Source organism: Pseudophryne corroboree, chromosome 3, assembly GCF_028390025.1.
Source record: "Pseudophryne corroboree isolate aPseCor3 chromosome 3, aPseCor3.hap2, whole genome shotgun sequence".
NCBI classification, from domain to species: domain Eukaryota; kingdom Metazoa; phylum Chordata; class Amphibia; order Anura; family Myobatrachidae; genus Pseudophryne; species Pseudophryne corroboree.
In genome coordinates this window covers 205,180,784-205,207,673 of record NC_086446.1, presented here as the reverse complement: position 1 = coordinate 205,207,673, position 26,890 = coordinate 205,180,784, and the positions used below count along the sequence as shown (strand labels likewise).

Genomic DNA, 26,890 nt, shown 5'->3' with positions numbered 1-26,890 from the left:
AGTTGTCCGTCTCCTCGGGCACAGTTCCTATACTGGGGTCTGGAGGAGGGGCATAGGGGGAGGAGCCAGTTCACACTGTTGAAAAGTCTTAAAGTGTCGAAGGCTCTTGCGGAACCGTCTATACCCCATGGTACTAAAATGGACCCCAGCATCCTCTACGGACTACGAGAAAAGGATTTACCGGTAGGTAATTAAAATCCTATTTTGTATACTAGGAGTGATGGTAATGATAACATGTTCAGCGTTACTCAGGCTTATGTCTTTACGAAGACTGGTGCAAAGTAAAGGATCATAAGTTTTCTCTGACGTCCTAGTGGATGCTGGGACTCCGTAAGGACCATGGGGATATAGCGGCTCCGCAGGAGACAGGGCACAATAATAAAAGCTTTAGGATCAGGTGGTGTGCACTGGCTCCTCCCCCTATGACCCTCCTCCAAGCCTCAGTTAGATTTTTGTGCCCGACGAGAAGGGTGCAATCTAGGTGGCTCTCCTGAGCTGCTTAGAATAAAAGTTTAAGTTAGGTTTTTTATTTTCAGTGAGTCCTGCTGGCAACAGGCTCAATGCTACGAGGGACTTAGGGGAGAGAAGTAAACTCACCTGCGTGCAGGATGGATTTGCTTCTTAGGCTACTGGACACCATTAGCTCCAGAGGGATCGAACACAGGCCCAGCCATGGAGTCCGGTCCCGGAGCCGTGCCGCCGACCCCCCTTGCAGATGCCGAAGTTGAAGAGGTCCAGAGGTCCAGAAACAGGCGGCAGAATACTTTCAGTCTTCATAAGGTAGCGCACAGCACTGCAGCTGTGCGCCATTGTTGTCAGCACACTTCACCAACAGTCACCAACTGTCACTGAGGGTGCAGGGCGCTGGGGGGGGCGCCCTGGGCAGCAATGTATAATACCTTTTTATGGCTAAAATACATCACATATAGCCCTTGAGGCTATATGGATGTATTTAACCCCTGCCAGATCTCACAAACTCCGAGAGAAGAGCCCGCCGAAAAAGGGGCGGGGCCTATTCTCCTCAGCACACGGCGCCATTTTCCTGCTCAGCTCTGCTGTGAGGAAGGCTCCCAGGCTCTCCCCTGCACTGCACTACAGAAACAGGGTTAAAACAGAGAGGGGGGGCACTTATTTGGCGATATGATTACATATATAAAAATGCTATAAGGGAAAACACTTGTATAAGGGGTTGTCCCTGTATAATTATAGCGTTTTTGGTGTGTGCTGGCAAACTCTCCCTCTGTCTCCCCAAAGGGCTAGTGGGGTCCTGTCCTCTATCAGAGCATTCCCTGTGTGTGTGATGTGTGTCGGTACGTGTGTGTCGACATGTAGGAGGACGATGTTGGTGAGGGGCTTGTAAAAACGCCCATTTACCTCAGTCGGTCGACACAGACACAGACACGGACACTGTCGACGGTGAAGAAACAAACGTATTTTCCTTTAGGGCCACACGTTTCATGTTAAGGGCAATGAAGGAGGTGTTACATATTTCTGATACTACAAGTACCACAAATAAGGGTATTATGTAGGGTGTGAATAAACTACTTGTAGTTTTTCCTGAATCAGAAAAATTAAATGAAGTGTGTGATGATACGTGGGTTTCCTCCGATAGAAAATTATTGGCGGTATACCCTTTCCCGCCAGAAGTTAGGGCGAGTTGGGAAACACACCTTAGGGTGGATAAGGCGCTCACACGCTTATAAAAACAAGGGGCGTTACCGTCTCCAGATACGGCAGCCCTCAAGGAGCCAGCTGATAGGAAGCTGAAAAATATCCTAAGAAGTATATACACACATACTGGTGTTATACTACGACCAGCAATCGCCTCAGCCTGGATGTGCAGCGCTGAGGGGGCTTGGTCGGATTTCCTGACTGAAAATATTGATACCCTTGACAGGGACAAGATTTTATTGACTATAGATGCATTTCTATATATGCGAGATGCGCAGAGGGATATTTGCATTCTGGCATCAAGAGTAAATGTGATGTCCATATCTGCCAGACGAAGACACGACAGTGGTCAGGTGATGCAGATTCCAGACGGCACATGGAAGTATTGCCGTATAAAGGGGCGGTCCGTCGGACCTGGTGGCCATGGCAACAGCTGAAAAATCCACCTTTTGTTACCCCAAGTCACATCTCAGCAGAAAAGGACACAGTCTTTTCAGTCTCAGTCCTTTCGTCCCCATAAGGGCAGGCGGGCAAAAGGGCCAGTCATATCTGCCCAGGGGTAGAGGAAAGGGAAGAAGACTGCAGCAGGCAGCCCATTCCCAGGAACAGAAGCCCTCCACAGCTTCTGCCAAGTCCGCAGCATGACGCTGGGGCCGTACAAGCGGACTCAGGTGCGGTAGGGGGTCATCTCAAGAGTTTCAGCACGCAGGGGGCTCACTCACAAGTGGACTCCTGGATCCTACACGTAGTATCCCAGGTGTACATTGGAAATTCGAGACGTCTCCCCCTCACAAGTTCCTGAAGTCTGCTTTACCAACGTCTCCCTCCGACAGGGAGGCAGTATTGGGAACAATTCACAGGCTGTATTCCCAGCAGGTGATAATCAAAGTACCCCTTCTACAACAAGGGAAGGGGTATTATTCCACACTATATTGTGGTACTGAAGCCAGACGGCTCGGTGAGATCTGAAATATTTGAACACTTACATACAAGCGTTCAAATCAAGATGGAGTCACTCAGAGTAGTGATAGCGAACCAGGAAGAAGGGGACGATATGGTGTCACTGGATATCAGGGACGCTTACCTACATGTCCAAATTTGCCTTCTCACCAAGGGTACCTCAGGTTCGTGGTACAGAACTGTCACTATCAGTTCAGACGCTGCCGTTTGGATTGTCCACGGCACCCCGGGTCTTTACCAAGGTAATGGCCGAAATGATGATTCTTCTTAAAAGAAATATGGACGCTTTCCTGATAAGGGCAAGGTCCAGAGAACAGTTGGAGGTCGGAGTAGCACTATCTTAAGTAGTTCTACGACAGCACGAGTGGATTCTAAATATTCCAAAATCGCAGTTTTTTCCGACGACACGTCTACTGTTCCTAGGGATGATTCTGGACACAGTCCAGAAAAGGATGTTTTCTCCCGGAGAAGAAAGCCAGGGAGTTATCCGAGCTAGTCAGGAACCTCCTAAAACCAGGAAAAGTATCAGTGCATCATTGCACATCATTGGAGGTTTCTTACAAAGCGATCCCATTCGGTAGATTTCATGCAAGAACCTTTCCGTGGGATCTGCTGGAAAAATGGTCCGGATCGCATCTTCAGATGCATCAGCGGATAACCCTGTCTCCAAGGACAAGGGTGTTTCTTCTGCGGTGGCTGCAGAGTGCTCATCTATGAAAGGGCCGCAGATTCGGCATTCAGGACTGGGTCCTGGTGACCACGGATGCCAGCCTGAGTGGCTGGGGAGCAGTCACACAAGGAAAAAATTTCCAGAGAGTGTGATCAAGTCTGGAGACTTCTCTCCACATAAATATACTGGAGCTAAGGCCAATTTACAATGCTCTAAGCTTAGCAAGACCTCTGCTTCAAGGTCAGCCGGTATTGATCCAGTGGGACAACATCACGGCAGTCGCCCACGTAAACAGACAGGGCGGCACAAGAAGCAGGAGGGAAATGGCAGAAACTACAAGGATTCTTCGCTGGGCGAAAAATCATGTGATAACACTCTCAGCAGTGTTCATTCCGGGAGTGGAAAACTGGGAAGCAGACTTCCTCAGCAGGCATGACCTCCACCCGGGAGAGTGGGGACTTCATCGGGAAGTCTTCCACATGATTGTAAACCGTTGGGAAAAACCAAAGGTGGACATGATGGCGTCCCGCCTGAACAAAAAACTAGACAGATATTGCGCCAGGTCAAGGGACCCTCAGGCAATAGCGGTGGACGCTCTGGTAACACTGTGGGTGTACCAGTCAGAGTATGTGTTCCCTCCTATGCCTCTCATACCAAAAGTACTGAGAATCATAAGAGGGAGATGAGTAAGAACGATACTCGTGGTTCCGGATTGGCCAAGAAGGACTTGGTACCCGAAACTTCAAGAGATGTTCACGGAAGACCCGTGGCCTCTACCTTTAAGAAAGGACCTGCTCCAGCAGGGGCCTTGTCTGTTCCAAGACTTACCGCGGCCGCGTTTGACGGCATGGCGGTTGAACGCCGGATCCTGAAAGGGCATTCCAGATGAAGTCATCCCTGCCCTGGTCGAAGACAGGAAGGATGTAACCGCAAAACATTTTCACCGCATTTGGTGAAGATATGTTGCGTGGTGTGAGGCCAAGAAGGCCCCTACAGAGGAATTCCAACTGGGTCGTTTCCTACATTTCCTGAAAACAGGACTGTCTATGGGCCTAAAATTAGGGTCCATTAAGGTTCAAATTTCGGCCCTGTCGAATTTCTTCCAGAAAGAACTGGCTTTAGTGCCTGACGTTCAGATGTTTGTAAAAGGGGTACTGCATATACAGCCTCCTTTTGTGCCCCAGTGGCACCTTGGGATCTCAATGTTGTTTTGAGTTTCCTAAAGTCACATTGGTTTGAACCACTCACCACTGTGGACTTAAAATATCTCACATGGAAGGTGACGATGCTATTAGCCCTGGCTTCAGCCAGGCGTGTGTCAGAATTGGCGGCTTTATCATATATAAAGCCCTTACTTAATTTTTCATTCTGACAGGGCAGAATTGAGGACTCGTCCTCAATTTCTCCTTAAGGTGTTTTCTGTTTTTCACATGAACCAACCTATTGTGGTACCTGCGGGTACTAGGGACTTGGAGGACTCCAAGTTACTTGACGTTGTCAGGGCCCTGAAAAATATGTTTCCAGGACGGCTGGAGTCAGAAAATCTGACTCGCTGTTTAGCCTGTATGCACCCAACAAGATGGGTGCTCCTGCTTCTAAGCAGACGATTGCTCGCTGGATTTGTAATACAATTCAGTTTACACATTCTGTGGCAGGCCTGCCACAGCCAAAATCTGTAAAAGCCCATTCCAAAAGGAAGGGGGCTCATCTTGGGCGACTGCCCGAGGGGTCTCGGCTTTACAACTTTGCCGAGCAGTTACTTGGTCAGGGGCAAACACGTTTGCTAAATTCTACAAATTTGATACCCTGGCTGAGGAGGACATGGAGTTCTCTCATTCGGTGCTGCAGGGTCATCCGCACTCTCCCGCCCGTTTGGGAGCTTTGGTATAATCCCCATGGTCCTTACGGAGTCCCAGCATCCACTAGGACGTCAGAGAAAATAAGATTTTACTTACCGATAAATCTATTTCTCGTAGTCCGTAGTGGATGCTGGGCGCCCATCCCAAGTGCGGATTGTCTGCAATACTTGTACATAGTTATTGTTACAAAAATCGGGTTATTCTTGTTGTGAGCCGTCTTTTCAGAGGCTCCTTCGTTGTTATCATACTGTTAACTGGGTTCAGATCACAGGTTGTACGGTGTGATTGGTGTGGCTGGTATGAGTCTTACCCGGGATTCAATATCCTTCCTTATTATGCACGCTCGTCCGGGCACAGTATCCTAACTGAGGCTTGGAGGAGGGTCATAGGGGGAGGAGCCAGTGCACACCACCTGATCCTAAAGCTTTTATTATTGTGCCCTGTCTCCTGCGGAGCCGCTATATCCCCATGGTCCTTACGGAGTCCCAGCATCCACTACGGACTACGAGAAATAGATTTATCGGTAAGTAAAATCTTATTATTACTCCTGAGATCAGTTATTAAAGAAGTTAAGAATGAAATGGATTCATTTATAAAGGTTCCTCGAATGTGAGCTACAATTTATTATTATTATTATTATTATTATTATTTATTATCCTTTATTTTTGGTGCCACATGGGATCCGCAGCACCCAATTACAAAGTAACCAAATAAGCAAAACATGAAGACAGTGACTTACAATTCAATACAATATAGGACAAGTACAGGGAATATAAACATACTGTAGCTGAGTCAGTAAACAGCACTGAAATTAGTATCAAAGGGAGTTTTGAAAAGAAGATAGGTTAAGTAAGAGACGTAAAGGCAGATGAGGGAAGAGGGCCCTGCTCGTGAAAGCTTACATTCTAAAGGGGAGGGGCACAGAGACAGGGGTGACACAGATGGGTTAGAAAGTGAGCATGGGCCACCGAGGGATTAGGATGAGAGATGGCTGTATTTGGTGAAGAAGTGTGTCTTGAGAGCCCATTTGAAGTTTTGTAGAGAGGTGGAAAGTCTGAGTGATGAGTGAAAGAGGTAGAGAATTCCAGAAAAAGGGAGCAACACGTGCAAAATATTGGAGGTAGGGGTGGGAGGAGGTAATCAGTAGGCAGGTGAGGTGGCATGCATTAGCAGAGCGAATAGGATAGGCAGGAGTGTAAAGGGAGATAAGGTCAGAGATGTAATTGGGAGAGGAGTGGGTGAGAACATTGTAAGTGAATGTGAGTAGCTTCAAATGGATTCTGAAGGGGAAGGGGAGCCAGTGAAGGGCTAGTAAGAGAGGGGAGGTGGATGTAGTGCGTTTGGTGAGGAAGATGATCCGGGCAGCAGCATTGAGGATAGATTGGAGTGGAGATAGGTATGTGTTAGGGATTAGCACAATACATTAATACATATTGTATTAATGTATTGTGCTATTCCTTAATTGCTACTATTAAGTGTATTTTTAACACATGACCAATTAGCGCCCCCTGTATATATCTCCCTATATACATATGTTTTTTTTTTTGTTAAATCTGAATAGTTGCAGACTATTCATTGGGAGCAGCTTTGTCTAAATGATCAGTCCTTATCCAGAGTACTAAACCGTTTTTTATTAGTTATTAGTTGCGCCTGATTATCTCTTCATATTGCTTGTATAGAGCATAATTTTATGTGTTAGGGATGCCAGTCAGGAGGAGATTACAGTAGTCCAGTCTGGAGATGACCAGTGAGTGGATAAGGGTCTTAGTGGCATCCTAGGTGACAAAAAGTCTGATATTGGAAATATTTTTGAGATGAAAATTACAAGTTTGTGAAAGGTGCTGAATGTGTGGTTTGAAGGAGAGGGAGGAGTCAAGGATTACTCAAGACAGCGCACTTGGGGGTTAGAGGAGATAGTAGTACCATCTATAGATAATTAAATTGTGGGAGGTGAGGTTGTGCGGGAGGGTGGGAAGATGATCAGCTCAGTCTTAGACATGTAAAGTCTAAGAAAGCGCTGCGACATCTAAGAAGAGATAGCAGAGAGACAGTTGGATACACGAGCGAGGAGAGCAGGTGAGAGGGTCAGGGGCAGGAAGGTAGATTTTAGTATCATCAGCATAGAGATGATATTGTAAGTAAAAAGAGCTAATGAGTTCACCTAAAGAGGATGTATAGAGAGAAAAGAAGAGGACCAAGAACAGATCCTTGGGAGACACCTACAGTTAGTGGAAGTGGGGGGAGGTGGAGCCATGAGAGGAGGCAGAGAAGGAATGGTCAGAGAGGTAGGAGGACAGCCAGGAGAAGGCAGTATCAAGCATACTAAAGGAGTGAAGGATTTGCAGAAGGAGAGAATCGTCCACAGTGTCAAAAGCAGCAGAGAGGTCAAGAAGAATAAGCAAAGAGTAGTGACCCTTGGACTTAGCAGAAAGGAGGTCATTGCAGACTTTTGTGAGGGCAGTTTCAGTTGAGTGGAGAGGACAGAAGCCAGACTGAAATGGGTCAAGCAGTGAGTGGGAGGAAAGAAAGGCAGTAAGGCGGTTATAGACAATACGCTCAAGGAGTTTGGAGGCAAAAGGAAGGAGAGAGATGGGTCAATAGTTGGAGAGAGTATGTGTATCAAGGGTAGTTTTTTTATGAATAGGGGAGATGAGTACATGCTTGAAAGGCAGAGGGAGTAGTGCCTAATGAGAGGGAGAGATTGAGGAGGTGGGCAAAATGGGAGCTGGCAGAGTGACAGAGATAGCAGAGGAGGTGGAAGGGAATAGGGTCAAGTGGGGAGGTGGGGGTGAGGTCTGGATGAGGGCCATGACTTCCTCACCAAATAAATACATGGGAGAAAGATGTCAGAGTTAGTAAGAGGGAAGGGAAGGGGTGGTACAGGAAAGGAGGTTGCTGATTCTTTGGTGGGATGTGATGTTCTGACATATGGAGTCAATTTTGGATGTGAAGTAAGTTGCAAATTCAAGAGCAGAGAGTGAGGAGTGGAGACGTGGTGGGGGTGGGCAGAGGAGGGAGTTGAGAGTGCCAAAGAGGCGCCGGGGGTTGGAAGACTGGGACGATGTGAGGTTCTTGAAGTGTGACTGTTTAGCAAGGGAAAGGGCAGCACTGAATGAAGAGAGCATAAGTTGGAAATGGAGGAAGTCTGCCTTAGAGCGTGATGTCCTCCACTGTTGCTCAGCAGTACGGGAGCACTTTTGCAAATATCTGGTGCATTTGGTGTGCCAGGGTTGGGGTGTTTATCTGCGAGGGAGAATAGTGATTGGTGGAGCAACAGAGTCAAGAGCAGAAGTAAGTGAAGCATTGTATAGGGATGTGGCTTGTTCAGCGCATGAGAGAGACAGTATAGGAGAGAGAAGTGAGTGGAGTAGGGAGCAGGGGTGTCAGAATGGGGGGGGCGCAAGGGAGCAGCTCGCTTCCTCCAAACATAAGAGGCGCCAATACTGGAGGAGCAGGGGAGCAGCGAGCGATCAGATGAAATGCCGCTGCCACACCTTACACCTCCTCCTCCTCCTCTGTAATGCAGTGGCTCCTGAAACTGCTTCCCGATGGCCCCAGCGGCCGGACGGTGGACTCACCACAGCTATCCCATGGTGCTGTGCTGTACCCAGGCCCGACCCTACGCATATGCCGACTGCTCGGCTGCGTAGAGCGCTGGACCTGTGAGGGCACGCCAGCGTTGATGAAGTCACCGTCACTCATTCTCCGCTGCATGCCGCCTGCTGCTCACCACCCGCATCCTGCTGCTCCGCACCCGCCGCTCACCACCTGCCATCTGCTGCTCACCTCTCTCCATCCACCGCGGCGCTCACCACCCACATCCCACCATGGACAGTAACGAGCAGGCTCCCCTGACGAGGGGACCTGCAATGATCTGCCTCCCAAGTGACTGCTCTGTCTCCACAGCCCTCCCCTAATGCCAGAGAACAGGGGGAGGGAGACAGTGCAGCATCTACTAACGAGGGGGAGCTGGAGTTATGACCCGACAGATGGAAGGTATGTGCAGCTCCCCTGTACAATGTGTCAGTGTGCCCCTGGTTGCTGTTATATGTATGTGTGTGTGTGTCAGTGTGCCCTTTATGCAATCTATGTAACGTGTATAAGCGGCACTTCTGTGGTGTAACGTGTATAAGCGGCACTTCTGTGGTGTAATGTGTAAAAGCGGCTCTTTTGTGGTGTAACATGTATAATCGGCTCTACTGTGGTGTAACGTGTATAAGCGGCTCTTCTGTGGTGTAACGTGTATAAGCGGCTCTTTGGTGGTGTAACATGTATCAGTGCTGTAACTAGGCATTTTAGCGCTGTGTGCAAGAAACGGCATTGGGGCAATGCGCGCCTTGGGTGTGCGAAAAATATATAGGGGCGTGGCTTCATGGGGAAGGGGTGTGGCCACAAAATTAATACCAATTCATACTACGGTGCACAGTAGTCTCCATTATTCAAATTATGCTGCACAGAAGTGCCACTACACCAGGTAGAGCCCCTTTTACACATTACGGCAGCCAGTCTTCCTTTTTACACATTACGGCAGACAGCTTCCCCCTTTTTACACATTACAGCAGCCAGTCCCCCTTTTTACACATTACAGCAGACAGCGTCCCCCTTATTACACATTACGGCAGACAGCATCCCCCTTATTACACATTACGGCAGACAGCTTCCCCCTTTTTACACATTACAGCAGCCAGTCCCCCTTTTTACACATAACGGCAGATAGCATCCCCCTTATTACACATTATGGCAGACAACATCTCCCTTTTTACACATTACGGCAGACAGCGTCCCACTTTTTACACATTACGGCAGCCAGTCCCCCTTTTTACACATTGTGGCAGACAGAATAGAAAGATAGAGAGAGAGAGAGAGAGAGAGAGATACTTACCATCTCTCCCCGCTGGCAGTCAGGCTCCTCGTGCTGGCAGATCCCGGGCAGCCGCAGGGGAGAAGGAGGAGGAGGGATGGGGACTGGAGCCGCAGCAGCGCTATGTAATTGGTAGTGGCGCTGCTGCAGCAGTCCCCTCTCCTTCCGCATTGGCTGGCCGCCGCTGTGAATACTGGAATGAGGGAAGCGCATCCCAGCATTCACACCAGCGCCGGGCAGCCAATGCGGAAGGAGAGGGGACTGCTGCAGCAGCGCCACTACCAATTACATAGCGCTGCTGCGGCTACAGTCCCCCTCCCTCCTCCTCCTTCTCCGCTGCCTCCGGCGCTGCTGCTCTCCTCCAGCGCGGCGCACACAGCACAGAACAGGCGGCTTGTAATGAGTGAATTTGACTCGTTACAAGCCGCTGGCCGTGCGCTCTCAGGACAATTGCGCTGTGTGCTAGGCACACCTGGCACACACGTAGTTACGGCGCTGACATGTATAATCGGCTCTACTGTGGTATAATGTGTATAATCGGCTCTACTGTGGTGTAATGTATATAAGCAGATCTACTGTGGTGTAACGTGTAAAAGTGGCTCTATGTATTCCACTAAGGAGCGCATACCCAAAAAATTAGGCTAGGGTCGTCCATGGCTGTACCATGCCGGCCACCTCTTCTCCTCCCACCGTACCGCCTCTCTCCATCTCCTGCGGGTGAAGACTCCTGGCCTCCTCCATAGTGCCGACTCCTCCTCTCTAGTAGCCCTGCTCCCTCATCTGCAGTGTTTCTTCCCACAGTACTCCTTGAGGTAGGACTCCACAAGCTAGGGGCACCAAACTGAGATTCTAGCCTGGCCCCTCCCAACCAAAAATGTTCTGACGCCCCTGGTAGGGAGGTTAGGGAAGTGGTGTCAATAGCCTCAATGTTGCCATTAGTGATGGTAGCCATAGGCGGTAAAGATGGAGTAGCAGAGAGAGTTAAATTAAAAGAGAGCAGGTGGTGGTCTGAGAGGCGAAATCGGGAGTTGGAGAAATTAGAAATCTCACATTGGTGAGTGAAGACCAGATCCAGTGAGCTCTCATTCACATGGGAGGGGGAGGAGGTCCACTGGGATAGACCAAGTGAAGATGTTAGGTTAAGGAGTTTAGAGGCAGGGAATTTTGAGGGGATATCAACTGGGATGTTGAAGTCACCTAAGATAATGGAGGGAATGTCAGAAGAGAGGAAGTGAGGAAGCCAGGAAGCAAAGTTGTCAAGGAATTTGGAGGGTATACCAGGGTGGCGACAAATGACAGCTACAGGGTGGCGACAAATGACAGCTACTCTTAGATGGACAAGTTGGAAGAGGCGTATAGCATGGACCTCAAATGTAAAGAATGTAAGGGATGGTTCTGGGGGGATAAGTTGGTAGGAGTAGCTAGAGGGTAAAAGGATCCCAACACCACCACCTTGGTGACCCCGGGTCGGGTTGTATGTGAGAATGTGAGGCCCCCATCAGAGAGAGCAGCAGGACAAGTGGTGTCATAGGGAGTAATCCAGGTTTCTGTAATGGCCAGGAGTTGCAGGGAGTTGGAGATGAAAAGGTTATGGGTGGCGACCAGTTTGTTACAAACAGATCAGACATTCCATTGGGCACAGGATAGTTGGTGCGAGTTTGAGGGAGAGATGCAAATTAGATTATCAGGGTTACTGTAGCGTTTGGATGGAAGGGATAAAACAGACATAGTTCTAGTCCAGGCTTTTGAGAATGGAGGGGAAACTGCAGAAGAAGGGCAAGGAGGGAGAGCAGTGTGATGGCGATGAGGTGATGTGATAGATGAGGGAGGGTGGTAACTGGGCTGAGTGGTTTGGTAGTAGGACCATAGTGGGACAGAAGTGACTGAAAGGGGGGGTGAGGGGAAGGGAGGCAGAGGGGTGGATTGGAAACAGAGGAGAGGGGAGAGAGTAGGACATAGTGCAAAATAAAGAATTAGGTAGAAATGGGGTGATGGGGAGGGTTGATGTAAACCTGGACATAGTATAGGTGAGGTAAAAGGGTGTAAAGATTAAAATGTAAAAAATTAAAACTATATATTGGAAAAAGGAGTAGAGACTGTATAATAGAGACAGAGCAGTAGAATTGCTGGAGTTCAGGTAAAAGTATGGTGTTGGTAAATGTGTATGTTAGTCGAAGGTAACGGAGTTACAAGTGAAACTACAGTGAAGATTATAAGATTGCAAAAGTTCAGTTTTAAAATAGACTGCTAGAATCGAGACTGGTTGTGAGAGTAGGGAAAAAGCAATGGTAATCAGAGAGGACTAACAAGAAAATGTTAATGGAAAATTACATTGGTACAGATGAGAATTGGTACAGGTGAGAATTCAGATGTTTTTGGTAAACTAAAAACATAAATTTGAGTAATTGCAGATGAAGATGAAAGGTCTTCCACAACAGATGAACTCAAATGTGTAATAGGTAAGCAGGGTTCAAGCCATGAACTATCGATTTACTTTTCACTCTTTGCTAGGACAGGTTTTGAAGCCACTGCTCCACAAGAGAATCTTAATAAACAGCCTTGAAATGTCATCACTTATCGTTGTGATAGGTGGTGATTAGCAATTAAAATTTTCTGTGGAAAAAGGCAAAGAGTCACACATAGGACCCATAGTATCTTACTTTACAGTGAATAGAAAAAAGTTATCATATATAAAGCTTCTTTAAAAAAACAAAAATATAAAAATATTCTTATTTATAATAGAATAAAATAGGCACAAAATGTTCAACAAGCCAGTGTTAAATACCTGATTACATATTAAAAAGAATACATGTCCTAATAGACTGAATAATGTAGGGTAAAATTGTTGCAATACATTGATTGTGATTAACTAAAGCAGAATAAAAATATAGGAATCTTTTATTAAGTGTACTGTACTGACTGCACCGTGATCAGATAAGTTTATACATATACTATAGAGAAACAAAAGACAGAGGTAACAATAACCCATTGAGGACTACAGCTAGTAGCAAACAATATCATAATCCCCCTCCTAGTTCCTCACTGCAACCCCCTGCACTTCCTGTAGGATGTAGTTATAATGAATGTTACAGATCCACCTTCCTCTCTATGGGTTTGTATTTCCTTAAAGTCCATTGATAATTTCTTCTCCTTCTTCTTGATAATGTGTTAATTATGACAGGTTTTCCTGCTTTTAACACAACACAACTACCCAAAAAGCACAATTAGTAAGTCATTATGAATTGTACCTGGAAAGTTGCTATTTTTGGTACAATGGCTGAATAATGCGTTACATCTGGCAGCTAACGGCCTGTCTTACAGCTAGTGCTGTGTGTGAGATGTACTATGCAGTATGCATTCCTGATACCAAAGGAGTAAAATTAACTGAAATGCACGCAAAATTTTAAAATACAGAAAAATACATCAGTAATTTCTTCACCAATAAATCAAATTTTAATATTTTTTTTTTTACATGTTGTTCTGTATTGATCTGTCCTAGTCCAAATCAAGACTGACTGCTCAGTACTTAATTGGCAAAAAGCAAATTTTAGCCATAAGGGTGTATGTTGCTAGATAATTGACTTCAAAGAATTGTGTGTTCTCTTTTGTGGACACTCCTTGTAGGTTGCACAAATAGTGAGTGTAGCAGTGCATCTTACATCCATTTGTTTTTACTATTTATAGCAATGTACAATAAATTATTTAGTACAAACAAGGGGCTAAATGTAATAGTCAGCGACTTGCCAGATGTGCGGGACGTTGTGTTAGAGTCTGCCTGTTTTTTTAAAGCAGCAATCATTTACAAGGCAAAACCAACCTGGTTTTGCCTCGTTAGTGATTGCTGCTTTTAAAAAATAACGGCAGACTCGCACAAAGGGGGTAATTCTGAGTTGATCACAGCAACAAGTTTGTTAGCAATTGGGCAAAACCATGTGCACTGCAGGGGGAGCAGATATAACATTTGCCGAGATAGTTAGATTTGGGTGGGTTATTTTGTTTCTGTGAAGGGTAAATACTGGCTGCTTTATTTTTACACTGCAAGTTAGATTTCAGTTTGAATACACCCCACCCAAATCTAACTCTCTCTGCACATGTTATATCTGTCCCCCCTGCAGTGCACTTGGTTTTGCCCAACTGCTAACAAATTTGCTGCTGCGATCAACTGAGAATTAGGCCCAAAGTCCTGCACCTCCGGCAACTCTCTGACTATTACATTTAGCCCAAAGAATGAAGGTGCAGTTGCTTAAAAATAACTATACCAGGGAAATTCACACTTCAAAGATTGAGCAGCAGTCCTGTGTAACATTACTTGTCCAAAAACCAGAAAAACAAAAACAGCAGGATGCACCCCAGTAGTTCAGTATTGTCTGATTCCACCTCTGTGTGCTCAAACTTAATAATGTAATATAAGGCCTTGTACCAGAGACAGAGGCGAAACTGCCAGAGACAATGGTGTTGGCTGCCATCCGGCTCCTCCGATGAAGGGGACACCTCTTCTCCATTGTATCTGGCTCCATGTGCTGACCTGTGACCCCTGCCAGCCCATATATGCCAGCAAGGGTTCAGGAAGGGGAGGTATTAGGGTTTAAAAATAAAATATTGCTCATCTGTACATTCTGGGGGTACTGGGTGCATAAGAGTGGCCAGCCTAGGACCAGAGATACCCCCCTCCAAACTACCACCCCCCTGAAAGGCCCAGCCGGGCAAGTGTTGGAGAGTGCCAGTTTCTTCCCATTTTGGTGAGGGGGGGGGGGGGGGGTCTGGTCCAATCCAGGGTGTCCCCTAAAATAGGAGATTCCCAGCTTTCTGGAACTTTTGTCTGATTGTTTATAGACCCAGGGGCTACGGAGATATCTGCCTGCAAAACTATAAAATCAAATTTTTTCCTGACCGAAGATGGGCACAAGGGGGGCCCTCATGGCGGTTTCTTTCCATTCTGGCAGTTCCAGTCCGATCCTGGTGACCCAGGTGTCCCCTGAGATAGGAAAGTCCCAGCTTTCTTGAATTTTTGCTTGTTGATTGGACAAGGGGTCGCAGAGCAGAGATATCCACCTGCAAAGCGCAGAGGGCAGGCCCATACATTCTCTATGGGGAAATGAGCTCTCTACCCAGGGGCCGTTAATTCTGCTTCTCGGCCAGAAATCTGGCTTAAAATTTACCTGAGACACTCAAAATTTTCCCAGGAACCAAGTTTCTACCCCCAATAGAAGCAGAGACATCTGGCTTCAAGCACCGAGTCCTAGTGCCAGTTCCACACCAGAGCCAAGTCCAGCTTCCTGGGTAGCGTTTTTTTTACCTTTGACCCCTGGTATCTCTGGAAACACCGTCCAGATCCGCTTGACCCAGGTACCATCTGAAAGCAGGTCTAGTTTCAGGAACCGGTGAAAGCAAAATTTCTGCAGAAGTGACCGCCCCCCCCCCCCCCCCCCCCTCTGGAAAATAAGGAATATTAAGCCCGCCCCCACTGGTCCCCACCCCGCGTGTTCAAGACCTTCCCATAGAAATCAGTGGGGGTGCTTATCTTAAGATTTTGACATGTGTGGCATACCAAGTTATACAGCAGCAGGTGTTTTTAACTTCAGAATAGCTCCTTTCATTGTTTCTCTTCTGACACCCTCTCTCTCATCCCCTCTGTCTCCGTCCCTGACACTCTCTCGTTCTGCTGCCACTCATTCTCTCACTTCCCCTGATACCCTCTTCTCTCTCGCTTCTCTATGTCTCTCTCTACCTGACATCCCTCTTTCTCTCACCCCCCTCTCTCTCTCTTTCTGACAGTCTCTCCCTCTCCCCTCTCTTTCTCTCATTCCCTTACTTTCCCTGACACTCTCTCTGTCTCTATCTCTTTTCCTGACATCCTCTCTCTCATCCCTCTCTCTCACCCCCTTTTTATCCATGACGCCCTCTAATTTTCACCTCATCTCTATATCCCTGACACTCTCTTACTCTCCCCTCTCCCTCTCTCTCTCTCTCTCTCTCTCTCTCTCTCCTTCCCCACATTCCCTGTCTCTCATCTCTCTCTCCCTGACACCCTCTTTCTCTCTCTCACTTATCTCTCTATCTGATACCTCTCTCTCTCTCTCTCTCTCTCTCTCTCTCTCATTCTCCACTTTCTCCTCCTCTCGCTTTTTCTTTCTCTCTGTCTATCTGTAGGGGGGCACCAACATTTATAATGCCTCCGGGTGACTGGGATGAACTTACGCCACTGACCAGAGATAAAATAAAAGAGGCTCGGAAAATAATTAAAGTCCTATCACTAAGTAGAGATCATGTAATTTGTCAGCAGATATGTTAAACCACTTAACTGATGATTCCCCCCCCCCCCCACAAAACCACTCAGAAAGTGTTTTGTTTTATTACTTAATAAAGTTTAAATAGTATTTTTAATGTATATAAATATCTTATTATTATAATAATAATATATATATATATATATATATATATATATATATGTATGTATATATAATCCATTTTCTCCATGTCATAGCCCCCATTATAAAATAACTTCCCACCCCAAAAAATCCATGTTTTATAAACCATCCTCCTTACATGTAATAAGCCCTTTTTTGCACCCCCCCCCCATCCTGCCCTGTGACCAGTGTCTTATTATTATTATTATTATTATTATTATTATTATCATCATTATTATTATTTTACTTCCTCTCACCCCTCCAGTGTCATATATCTTTATTTTACCCCTCCACACACACACACACACACACACACACACACACACACACACACACACACACTGGTGATAGATTTTCCCCCAGTGGGTTTACCCCACCCCAGCCCCCATGAGCATATACCCTCCACTCCCACTTGCAGAGCACAGCAGAGTGTGTCAGGGGGGACTGATAATCAGTGTCCCCTGCTGCAGCTGCACTTGCAGAGATTAGCCAAATGGGGCTTAGAGAGGAACTTTTTATCCCCGGTGCATGTGCTCTGGAATGCCAGATGCAAGGCATACCGTACTGAGGCGCAATAACAATATATACAATATATATCGCAGCTTAATACTGTTTTAAAACTTTGTAGAATTATTAAAAAGTAAGTAACAAACCACAATAAAACACTTGCCAAAATTGCTTGTCTCAAACAAACAGATACTGGAAACCAGGTAGGTTGGTGTAATGATCGGTTCCTCCTCCTGGCTCAATGAGGTGCTGAAAGCAGTAGCAGCTCTCTGACGCATTTTGTACTGAACATGACTTTTTAAACGGGAAATAAAATGCTTGGTATTGCCAGGTGAGCCAGCAGTACTACTATGGCTCGGGCTGCAGCTGTGCTGCCTCCAAGTCCATTCACTCTTGGTTTATGGTACTATCTCCACCACCTTGGCTGGTTAACACTAAAAAGCTAATTGTATACTTCTCCAATATTGTTACACACTGTAAAGTGATTTTTCATACTCTAAAGCACCTACAGTTGTTGAATACCTTTAATTAGATAACATGTAAGCAGTTTCATTGGTTTTCCTTCACATTATGTAGCTACGAGATGCCTTCATATGTCTTCCAAGGGGATTTACAGTAGAGCAGCTATGTATTTCTTTCTGTGAAGTGCCAACAATATGGTGCTGTGGTATGTGACAGAAGACAGGACACAGATACCAGTCAGATGGCTGTATTCCTATTATTAGGCAATGTCGGTGTACAGTGGTTAAAGTGGTCCTAGAGAGGTGGTACTCAACCCCCTCACCCCCCCATGCTTGTGAAACAAAGTGCCGCAAAAAGGGGGCATGGTCTTGGAAAGAAAGAGGCATGGTCACCCAAGAGTATCCCCAATTAAAATGACGCCGCACAGTAGCATAATCTTATTCACATTACACCACCCTTATTCATGTTATGACACACATTAATGCCCCTTATACACAAAGCCCACAGTAGTAGCACGCCAAATACACATAATGCCTACAGCAGTAGTGCCCCTTATGCAATACCCACTGTAGTGGTAGTGCCCCTTATGTAGAGCCCATAGTATTGGTGCCCCTTATGTCCCCAGGAGTGATCCCCCTTATTACGTGCCCCCTATGCTATGCTCTCATTAGTATTGCCTCAGTAGTAATGCCCCCATAGTTATGTCCCCTGTAGCTATGTCCCCAGTAGATATGCCCCCTGTAGTGCCACCAGTTGGTCTGCCCCAGTAGATATGCTCCCAGTTGGTTATGCCCCCAATGGTTATGCCCACAGTAGTTATGCCCCCAGTAGTTATGCCCCCAGTAGTTATGCCCCCAGAAGTTATGCCCCCAGTTGGTTATGCCCCCAGTTGGTTATGCCCCCAGTTGGTTATGCCCCCAGTTGGTTATACCCCCAGTTGGTTATGCTCCCAGTTAGTTATGCCCCCAGTTTGTTTGCCCCCCAGTAGATATGCCCCCAGTTCCCCCCTCCAGTATCACTGCTTACACACAAAAAAAACCAATACTCACCAGCCCCGCTCCTGCTTCTTGACCACAGCCTCCGTCTGGCGCCCGCTCCTCGCAACATTGGGAGAGACATCATGACGTCTCTCCCATAGCGGAGTGAGCTCCAGCTTCCGGCTGCCGCTTAGGGGGAAAGAGCCGGTGCCCGCTGGTAAAACAGTCTCAGCGGGCGCCCGGCATTTACCTAGGTTAGTGAGCCGGAGGAGGCGGAACATAATATACTGTATTCTGTTATTAGGTGATATAGTTTCAGATTGTATGTGGGTGGCTTGTGCTCCATATCCTATTTACCCATGCCTGGTTATATTACTAGTGCTTATGTCAGTACAGTATTCAGTGCAGTACCTATATTATTACAGTGTGAATGGTGATTCATGCTTGCTAGTAAGGAAGATGGTAATTATAGGTGGAATGTGGAGGTATTTTACACTGCTACTAATGTTGCGGGGACACAGTGGTTTTCAGACAACTGGAAACCCTCCATGTGCACATCTAAGTTTTGTCGTCACTGTTTAAGCTCTGGTATAAAAGGTAATATAATAGTGGTAAATGATTGACACTTAATTTATGTGGCATTTAAAAGGTGCGTTCACTTTTACAGGTACAGATAACAATTTTGGATGAGAATGACAACCGTCCCCAGTTTGATCCAACTTCTGAATCAGTAGTCAATGTAGCAGAGGACTGTCCCACAGGAAGAAGAATAGCTTTAGTCTTGGCTAGAGATCCTGATGCCGGCAGTAATGGGGAGGTACTGTAAGAATTTTTATCCCTGTGTTTTAGCAGTGAGCATGCCTGTAATAACTTTTAAAATGTATGTATTCGCAATGAGCACTTAGGATCTGTAATGAGATTGCTTTTGAGTATTTCTTATCTAGAAATGCTGGAACCGGTTTGTTAAATCAATAAAAAGGTGGGGGGTTTTAATTTACAGTCATTTTTTGAATGTTTTATCAATTGAGCAAAAAATATAGCTAAATTGGAGGAAGCATAAGTTCAACCATGTTCGAGCCAATTTCATCGAACTGTGGAAGAGCCTGTTTGCACATGAGCAATGAGTTAACACACGATCATTGAAATACTTTTTAAATTATTTAAATATATTTAAAAAGTGTTTAAAAATCTAAATACCAGTTTTATTGTGAAGGGTGAATAAGTAAACCTTGAACATGATCAGCGAACCTGCACTGCAATTGTCAAACTGCTAATTTTGACCTACAAATTGAAATCGGGGTCAGTTGGCAACTGTACTGCAAACATGGCTATCAAAGTCGTAACATTCGATCAATTATTTTCAAGTCTTTGCTTTCTCATTGGGAACATTGTGATTTCTTTCTTATTTGTCACAGGTGACCTTTTCTCTAACAGCTGGAAATGGTAATAGGCTTTTTGACATCCGCACCACAAACAATACGTATGGTGAAGTGTTTCTAGTGCAACCATTGGACAGAGAATTATTGGAGTTGCATTCTTTAAAGGTAAAACCAATTATCGGAAATGAAAAGCTTTTGGAGTGTGTGGCTTATACCTGTATAATAACCAGCAAGATCCAGGCTGTGCAGGAATTATGACAAACGTACCCTTACTTTTAAAGCAGCGATCATTTACAAGGCAAAACTAGTTGGTTTTGCCTTGTGAATGATTGCTGCTTTAAAATACGGCACACCCACCAGTTTCCACACAGCCTGCATCTCACAGGCTATTACATAAGCCCCCAGACATAAAAGCATAGTGCGCTTTGATATTTCACGTTTTTATAACTGCAGATGCTCTATATTACATGCTTAATATATAAATCAAATTGGTCAGCCTGCTAAAGTTTGTAATGCAACATAATGCCATGTCCTACACTTGTATTGCTCTACAATCCATTTTACTAAACAAGGCAACAGTTCAGCTCATGGCCAGCCAACATTAGCGTAGTACATGGGGCCATGGGTTCCTCCAGTGGCCCCATGTACTAATAATTGGAGCACTTTACTTTCTCCCTGATGTTATGCTTACCTTATAACTTCAGTAGTGAAAATAAGGTTATAGTTTAACCATTACTGGTTGTTAGGCATTATCTATTGAATCAGATGCATTACCATTTTGGGTGGGATGTTTGGCTGTGTACAGCTGGTGGAAAAATAGCAGTGCTGGAGAAGTGGGATAGGCATCTGAATACTGTAGGTATGTGATCATCAACTGACTCCATTATTGGTGCCCTGTCGGCAGTTTGGCGATCAGATTTAGGAGTCTATTTGGATTCAGTATGAAAAGCCAGCGGCCGGGAAGCTGGCGGTCAGTATCCCAACACCAGCATCCGATCGTGGCAATGCTGAGAGTGGTGCGTTAGGTACCACAACCTCCCTAACCACCTAAACCTAACCCTACCTTTCCACAGCCTAACCCTAACCTTCCCTATTGGTGCCTTACTCTACAACCCCCCCACCCCCCACCCCCTCGGTGGTGCCTAAACCTAACCCTTCCCCCCCTTTCCTGCAGCCTAAACCTAACCCTCCCCCCTTAGTGCCTAACACTAACACCCCTTCTGTGCAGCCTAACCCTAACCTCCCCCACAGGATTCCGCTGTCGGTGTTCTGAAGGCTATTGGGATTCCGGTGTTGGTATTACATCGGAATCCTGACCATATACCCTACAGAGTACCTTGTACATCTATATACATTTTCCCTTCTACTTCGAACTTATTTTTGAGAGTTTGTTGTCAGTTAGGTACTCTGTCCAATGTTTTTGGACCTGACCTACAGTAATCAGAATTTGGAAAGTACACTACATTATTACCTAGATCAATGGAGTCGGCTACCACATTCCTTAACTCTCTTCCCCACAACTGTAACAGATATTCATCAAAACCCACTCAAAAACTAATTTTGCATATTCTAAATGCCAAATATCCCAGCAAAGATGTAAATCCATTTTCCATGCCATTGATCAAAGAATCGGCTTCTTCTTTTTTTTTTTTTTACATTTATTTATTTATTGAAGCATTTCCTTATAGAAATTAGCAATATTTACAGGAATATGTTGGGGAAAATAGAAAAGGCATAACACAATAAATACAAAACATGATGCGCGATGTAGGGAGGAGTACAAAAAAAAAAAAGGGGTTAACAGGTACAATATTATGGAATTACAAATGACACCCACAGGTACAATCTGGACCTTTAGAGAGACAGGAACACGCCATGACCGCTAGCCAGCGCTATCAAGAGTGATGGGAGGGTCTCTAAGAAAAATCCTGGTTTCATACCAGAGTGTGCTGCGAAAACATGAGCTAATGGCCTCTCTAGTATGAGTGGGTAGTGTTTCAATAAAACTTTCCCATGTTGGCGAAAAAGGATTTGGTGCGAGATTCTTTTTGAAGTGAGGACTCCAACCAATCCATATGGCAAATAAAAAATAGTTTTTCCTTGAACATTTCTAGAGTCGGAATGTGCAAAACAGCTTTTCTAGCTGCCGATGAGATTGCTAAAAGTAATTTTTTAACGGCTTTGGGAGCTCTGGTACCAGGGGGTATGATGCCAAATATAGCCCATTCCGGTGTAAAGGGGATGTAGTTCACTAAATGTTGGGAGGCAAAACGCCAGACTGTTAACCAGAACCGTCTTAAAAGTGGACAGGCCCAAAAACAATGATAAAGGTCTGCCGAATGATGGCCACATTTGGGACAAGAGGGATCGCTTAAAAGGCCTATTAAGAAACCTCTATGGGGAGAAATATAGGATCTGTGAAAGATATTAAGATACATTTCCATGTATTTAGCAGCGGGGAACATAGCTATTGAAAAATGTAGCATGTGCAGTAACCCATCAACATCTAAATTAGGAAAATTTTCCAACCATTGGGCTATCCCAGTTTTATATGTAGAACGGTCTATTATAGTGTGGAGGTGTTTGTAGTAAAAGGAAATAGCACCTTTGGGTAGTTCCGGTTGCAATAATATTCGGTCCAGTTGATTATCCCAATCAGTTGCAGGTAATAGTCTGGAAACCGTGCTGACATAATGTTGGGCTTGAAAAAAAGCAAAGTTCTGGGGGCCAATATATGGGTATTTAGACAGGGCCTCCGCGTAAGATAATGGTTTATGGGATTCAAGGTTGATTAGCTGTCCTATATTACAAAGGCCTAACGATTTCCATTCATTGAAAGGATAGGTGGCCTCTCCAGTTTGAAAACCCGGATTCTGCAAGAAAGGCAAATGGATAGATAGGTGTTTGTGTAATTTATATTTATGTCTCAGGGATAGCCAAACTTTCCTCGTAGTCATTAGGAGGGGATTATTAGTTAAATCCGTAGAGATCTCAGCATCGGTTAAGTGCAGAAAAGCTATCAGGGACACATGAGGAATGAAATTTTGTTCGAGAAGTGAGTCTGTGTAAATTTGGGTACTAGACAACCAGTCCTTAATATAGTGAATATGAGAAGCATAGCTATACGTCAGAATGTCTGGAAAGTTAAACACACACACCCCCCCCCATTTGTTTTAGGCTGACCTAATTTAAATAGACCGATTCTCGCGCGCTTATTGTTCCAAATACATTTCCTAAAGGCCGATGTTATCTGAAAGAGGTCTTGTCTAGAAAGCAAAAGGGGGAGAACTTGTAATGGGTAAAGGAGTTTCGGAAAATATATAATTTTAATTATATTTGTCCTTCCCAAAAAAGAGAGTTGTACATGGACCATCACCCCAAGATCCCCCATAATTTTAGAAAGCATTTTCTTGATATTAATATCATAGAGATTTGCGATATTTTTGTGAAGAAAAGAATCGGCTTCTATATCAAATGGAACACATTTCAAGCATTATTGAGGACAAAGCTTATCTGTTCTTGGCTATCTTGGTTGGTTCATCATGGAGCACGTCCCCCTTGATCTTTGGTTTGTGGACGTTTGGATGGTTCTCTTTCTCAGGGTGGTTGGCATATTGATCAGGATTTCCAGAACCCTATACATAACTGTGTATGTTTATCTGGTAAACACCAATAAGCACATAGGTGGTGCTATACTGTAAATACAATAAAATGCCACTCTGTATTCCTTAAAAAGGTAAAATGTTTACATTATCATAGATTTTTTTCAACTGAGTCAAATATGAATGTTTAGTGCAAAGTCCACTCCTTCCATGATAACTCAAATGAAAACAGAATAAAACAATATACAGTAGTGTGATCCTGATATTACACGTTTGCAATGGTGAAGTAATATGCTAGGACTACCCAATAATGAGGCTACACCCTACAAGTAGATAAATACAATTGTGGAAGAAGAGACTCAGTTTAAAAAAATCAATGATTATGTATAGGACAGGGGTGGGGAACCTTTGGCCCTCCAGCTGTTGTTGAACTACACATACCAGCATGTTCTGCAATGGTTTTGCTTCTTGGGCATGCTAAAACTGCTGCAGGGCATGCTGGGATATGTAGTTCAACAACAGCTGAAGGGCCAAAGGTTTCCCATCCCTGGTATAGGAGAACACTTTACCTTTTTAAGGAACATAAAGTAGCATTTTATTATATTTATAGTGCCTTTGTGCTTATTGGTGTTTGTTTTGGCTAATGTTTGGAGTGTGGGGGATGCTTTTCACTGATGGTTGTGTAGGCTGCTTTTGCACACTGTCTTATCTGTCTTGTTCGTGATCAATATTGATTCCATCACCTATTTTTCTATGAGGATGTAGTTACGTGGTTATAGTTCACATTTTGCCAGTCTCAATGAAAACTATATGTTTGTGCTTTTGTTGCAAATATGTTGGATGTTGGAATTTTTAATGTATCATTTCCTACCCTTGATTATTTTCTTTGTACCCGTCTCGTTGCACATCATTCATTCTTAAATAAAGCAGGTTCTTTAAAGAAAAAAAAAGATATTATATATATATATATATATATATATATATATACACTGCTCAAAAAAATAAAGGGAACACTAAAATAACACATCCTAGATCTGAATGAATGAAATATTCTTATTAAATACTTTGTTCTTTACATAGTTGAATGTGCTGACAACAAAATCACACAAAAATTATCAATGGAAATCAAATTTATTAACCCATGGAGGTCTGGATTTGGAGTCACCCTCAAAATTAAAGTGGAAAATCACACTACAGGCTGATCCAACTTTGATGTAATGTCCTTAAAACAAGTCAACATGAGGCTCAGTAGTGTGTGTGGCCTCCACGTGCCTGTATGACCTCCCTACAACCCACACAAGTGGCTCAGGTAGTGCAGCTCATCCAGGATGGCACATCAATGCGAGCTGTGGCAAGAAGGTTTGCTGTGTCTGTCAGCGTAGTGTTCAGAGCATGGAGGCGCTACCAGGAGACAGGCCAGTACATCAGGAGATGTGGAGGAGGCCGTAGGAGGGCAACAACCCAGCAGCAGGACCGCTACCTCCGCCTTTGTGCAAGGAGGAACAGGAGGAGCACTGCCAGAGCCCTTCAAAATGACCTCCAGCAAGCCACAAATGTGCATGTGTCTACTCAAACGATCAGAAACAGACTCCATGAGGTTGGTATGAGGGTCCGACGTCCACAGGTGGGGGTTGTACTTACAGCCCAACATCGTGCAGGACGTTTGGCATTTTCCAGAGAACACCAAGATTGGCAAATTCGCCACTGGCGCCCTGTGCTCTTCACAGATGAAAGCAGGTTCTCACTGAGCACATGTGACAGATGTGACAGAGTCTGGAGACGCCAAGGAGAACGTTCTGCTGCCTGCAACATCCTCCAGCATGACCGGTTTGGCAGTGGGTCAGTAATAGTGTGGGGTGGCATTTCTTTGTGGGGCCGCACAGCCCTCCATGTGCTCGCCAGAGGTAGCCTGACTGCCATTAGGTACCGAGATGAGATCCTCAGACCCCTTGTGAGACCATATGCTGGTGCGGTTGGCCCTGGGTTCCTCCTAATGCAAGACAATGCTAGACCTCATGTGGCTGCAGTGTGTCAGCAGTTCCTGCAAGACGAAGGCATTGATGCTAAGGACTGGCCCGCCCGTTCCCCAGACCTGAATCCAATTGAGCACATCTGGGACATCATGTCTCGCTCCATCCACCAACACTACGTTGCACCACAGACTGTCCAGGAGTTGACGGATGCTTTAGTCCAGGTCTGGGAGGAGATCCCTCAGGAGAGCATCCGCCACCTCATCAGGAGCATGCCCAGGCGTTGTAGGGAGGTCATACAGGCACGTGGAGGCCACACACACTACTGAGCCTCATTTTGACTTGTTTTAAGGACATTACATCAAAGTTGGATCAGCCTGTAGTGTGTTTTTCCACTTTAATTTTGAGTGTGACTCCAAATCCAGACCTCCATGGGTTAATAACTTTGATTTCCATTGATAATTTTTGCGTGATTTTGTTGTCAGCACATTGAACTATGTAAAAAACAAAGTATTTAATAAGAATACTTCATTCATTCAGATCTAGGATGTGTTATTTTAGTGTTCCCTTAATTTTTTTGAGCAGTGTATATATCTGTTGAAACCTGTATTAGGATTTTTATGTTTGATTTCTAGAAACTAATTGCAATGTTTCTATCACACTTTTTATACAATACAGACACAAAATAAAACCTTTGTATTTATTACTATAGCATACCCTCCAACATTTTACACTCAAAAAATGGTACAAATTAGGAATGGGGGAGTGACCATGGGTGCCCCCTTTCCTATACTTTCAATGGAAATTTAGTGAGTCAAAAATCGGTACAAACCCCTTTTTGGCCGGTACAGACCATAAAAAAACTGTACTGTACCGGCCAAAAAGGTACAGTTGGAGGGTATGCTATAGTGGAACACCTATAACATATACCTTGTTTATGTTTCAGATCCAGGCTTCTGATAAAGGGTCCCCTCCTCGAAGGACAGATTACACCTTAACAGTAAATGTATTGGATGTGAATGACAATCCTCCTCTAATTAATAGTCCATTTGGCTACAATGTCAGTGTTTTTGAGGTATGTGTGATCATTTTGTTGTGATGTCATTTACTTTTTATGTAGGTGGTGAATAAAAAAGAAGTAACATTGGCGGTATTCAAATGATATATCACGCCCAATCTCCTTTCTGAAGTGATCTCCGTTATCACGCATATCGCTCCCACAGTAATCAGGTTTAGCTGCGTAAAGGGTTGGGTACCTCACTACCCTGGGAATAGGGAGCTGAAATAATGATACCATGCCCGTCAGCAGAAACAGAACGAGTGTGTAAGGGGGTGGAAAGTATTGAATACCGCCCTGTATGTGAAAAAGTGCATATTCTATAATGCCAATGGCAAAACATTTTGTATTAAATTAAATAATTACTTAAAGAGGGGTAATCAAATGCTTGCAACCCCTCCTGCACCTGTTTGCACCTGCCAGCAGCTATTCAATTGTTTCTGCCAACGGATGCAATATCATAATTTTAGCTCGATACCCCCGGGGGTGGCAAGCTGAAATATACAAA

General features: G+C 44.9%; 1 protein-coding gene across 5 annotated transcripts in view; it reads left to right on the top strand.

Annotated features, from left to right (window-relative positions):
- Positions 1-26,890, top strand: part of CDH23 (cadherin related 23) — a 1,868,204-nt gene that overhangs the window by 1,587,211 nt on the left and 254,103 nt on the right. For all 5 annotated transcript variants that reach the window (XM_063958779.1, XM_063958778.1, XM_063958781.1 and 2 more), the window contains 3 exons: positions 19,042-19,191; positions 19,790-19,918; positions 26,272-26,400. In XM_063958779.1, the coding sequence (XP_063814849.1) occupies positions 19,042-19,191; positions 19,790-19,918; positions 26,272-26,400 (408 nt within the window). The remainder of the gene's footprint in view (positions 1-19,041; positions 19,192-19,789; positions 19,919-26,271; positions 26,401-26,890) is intronic.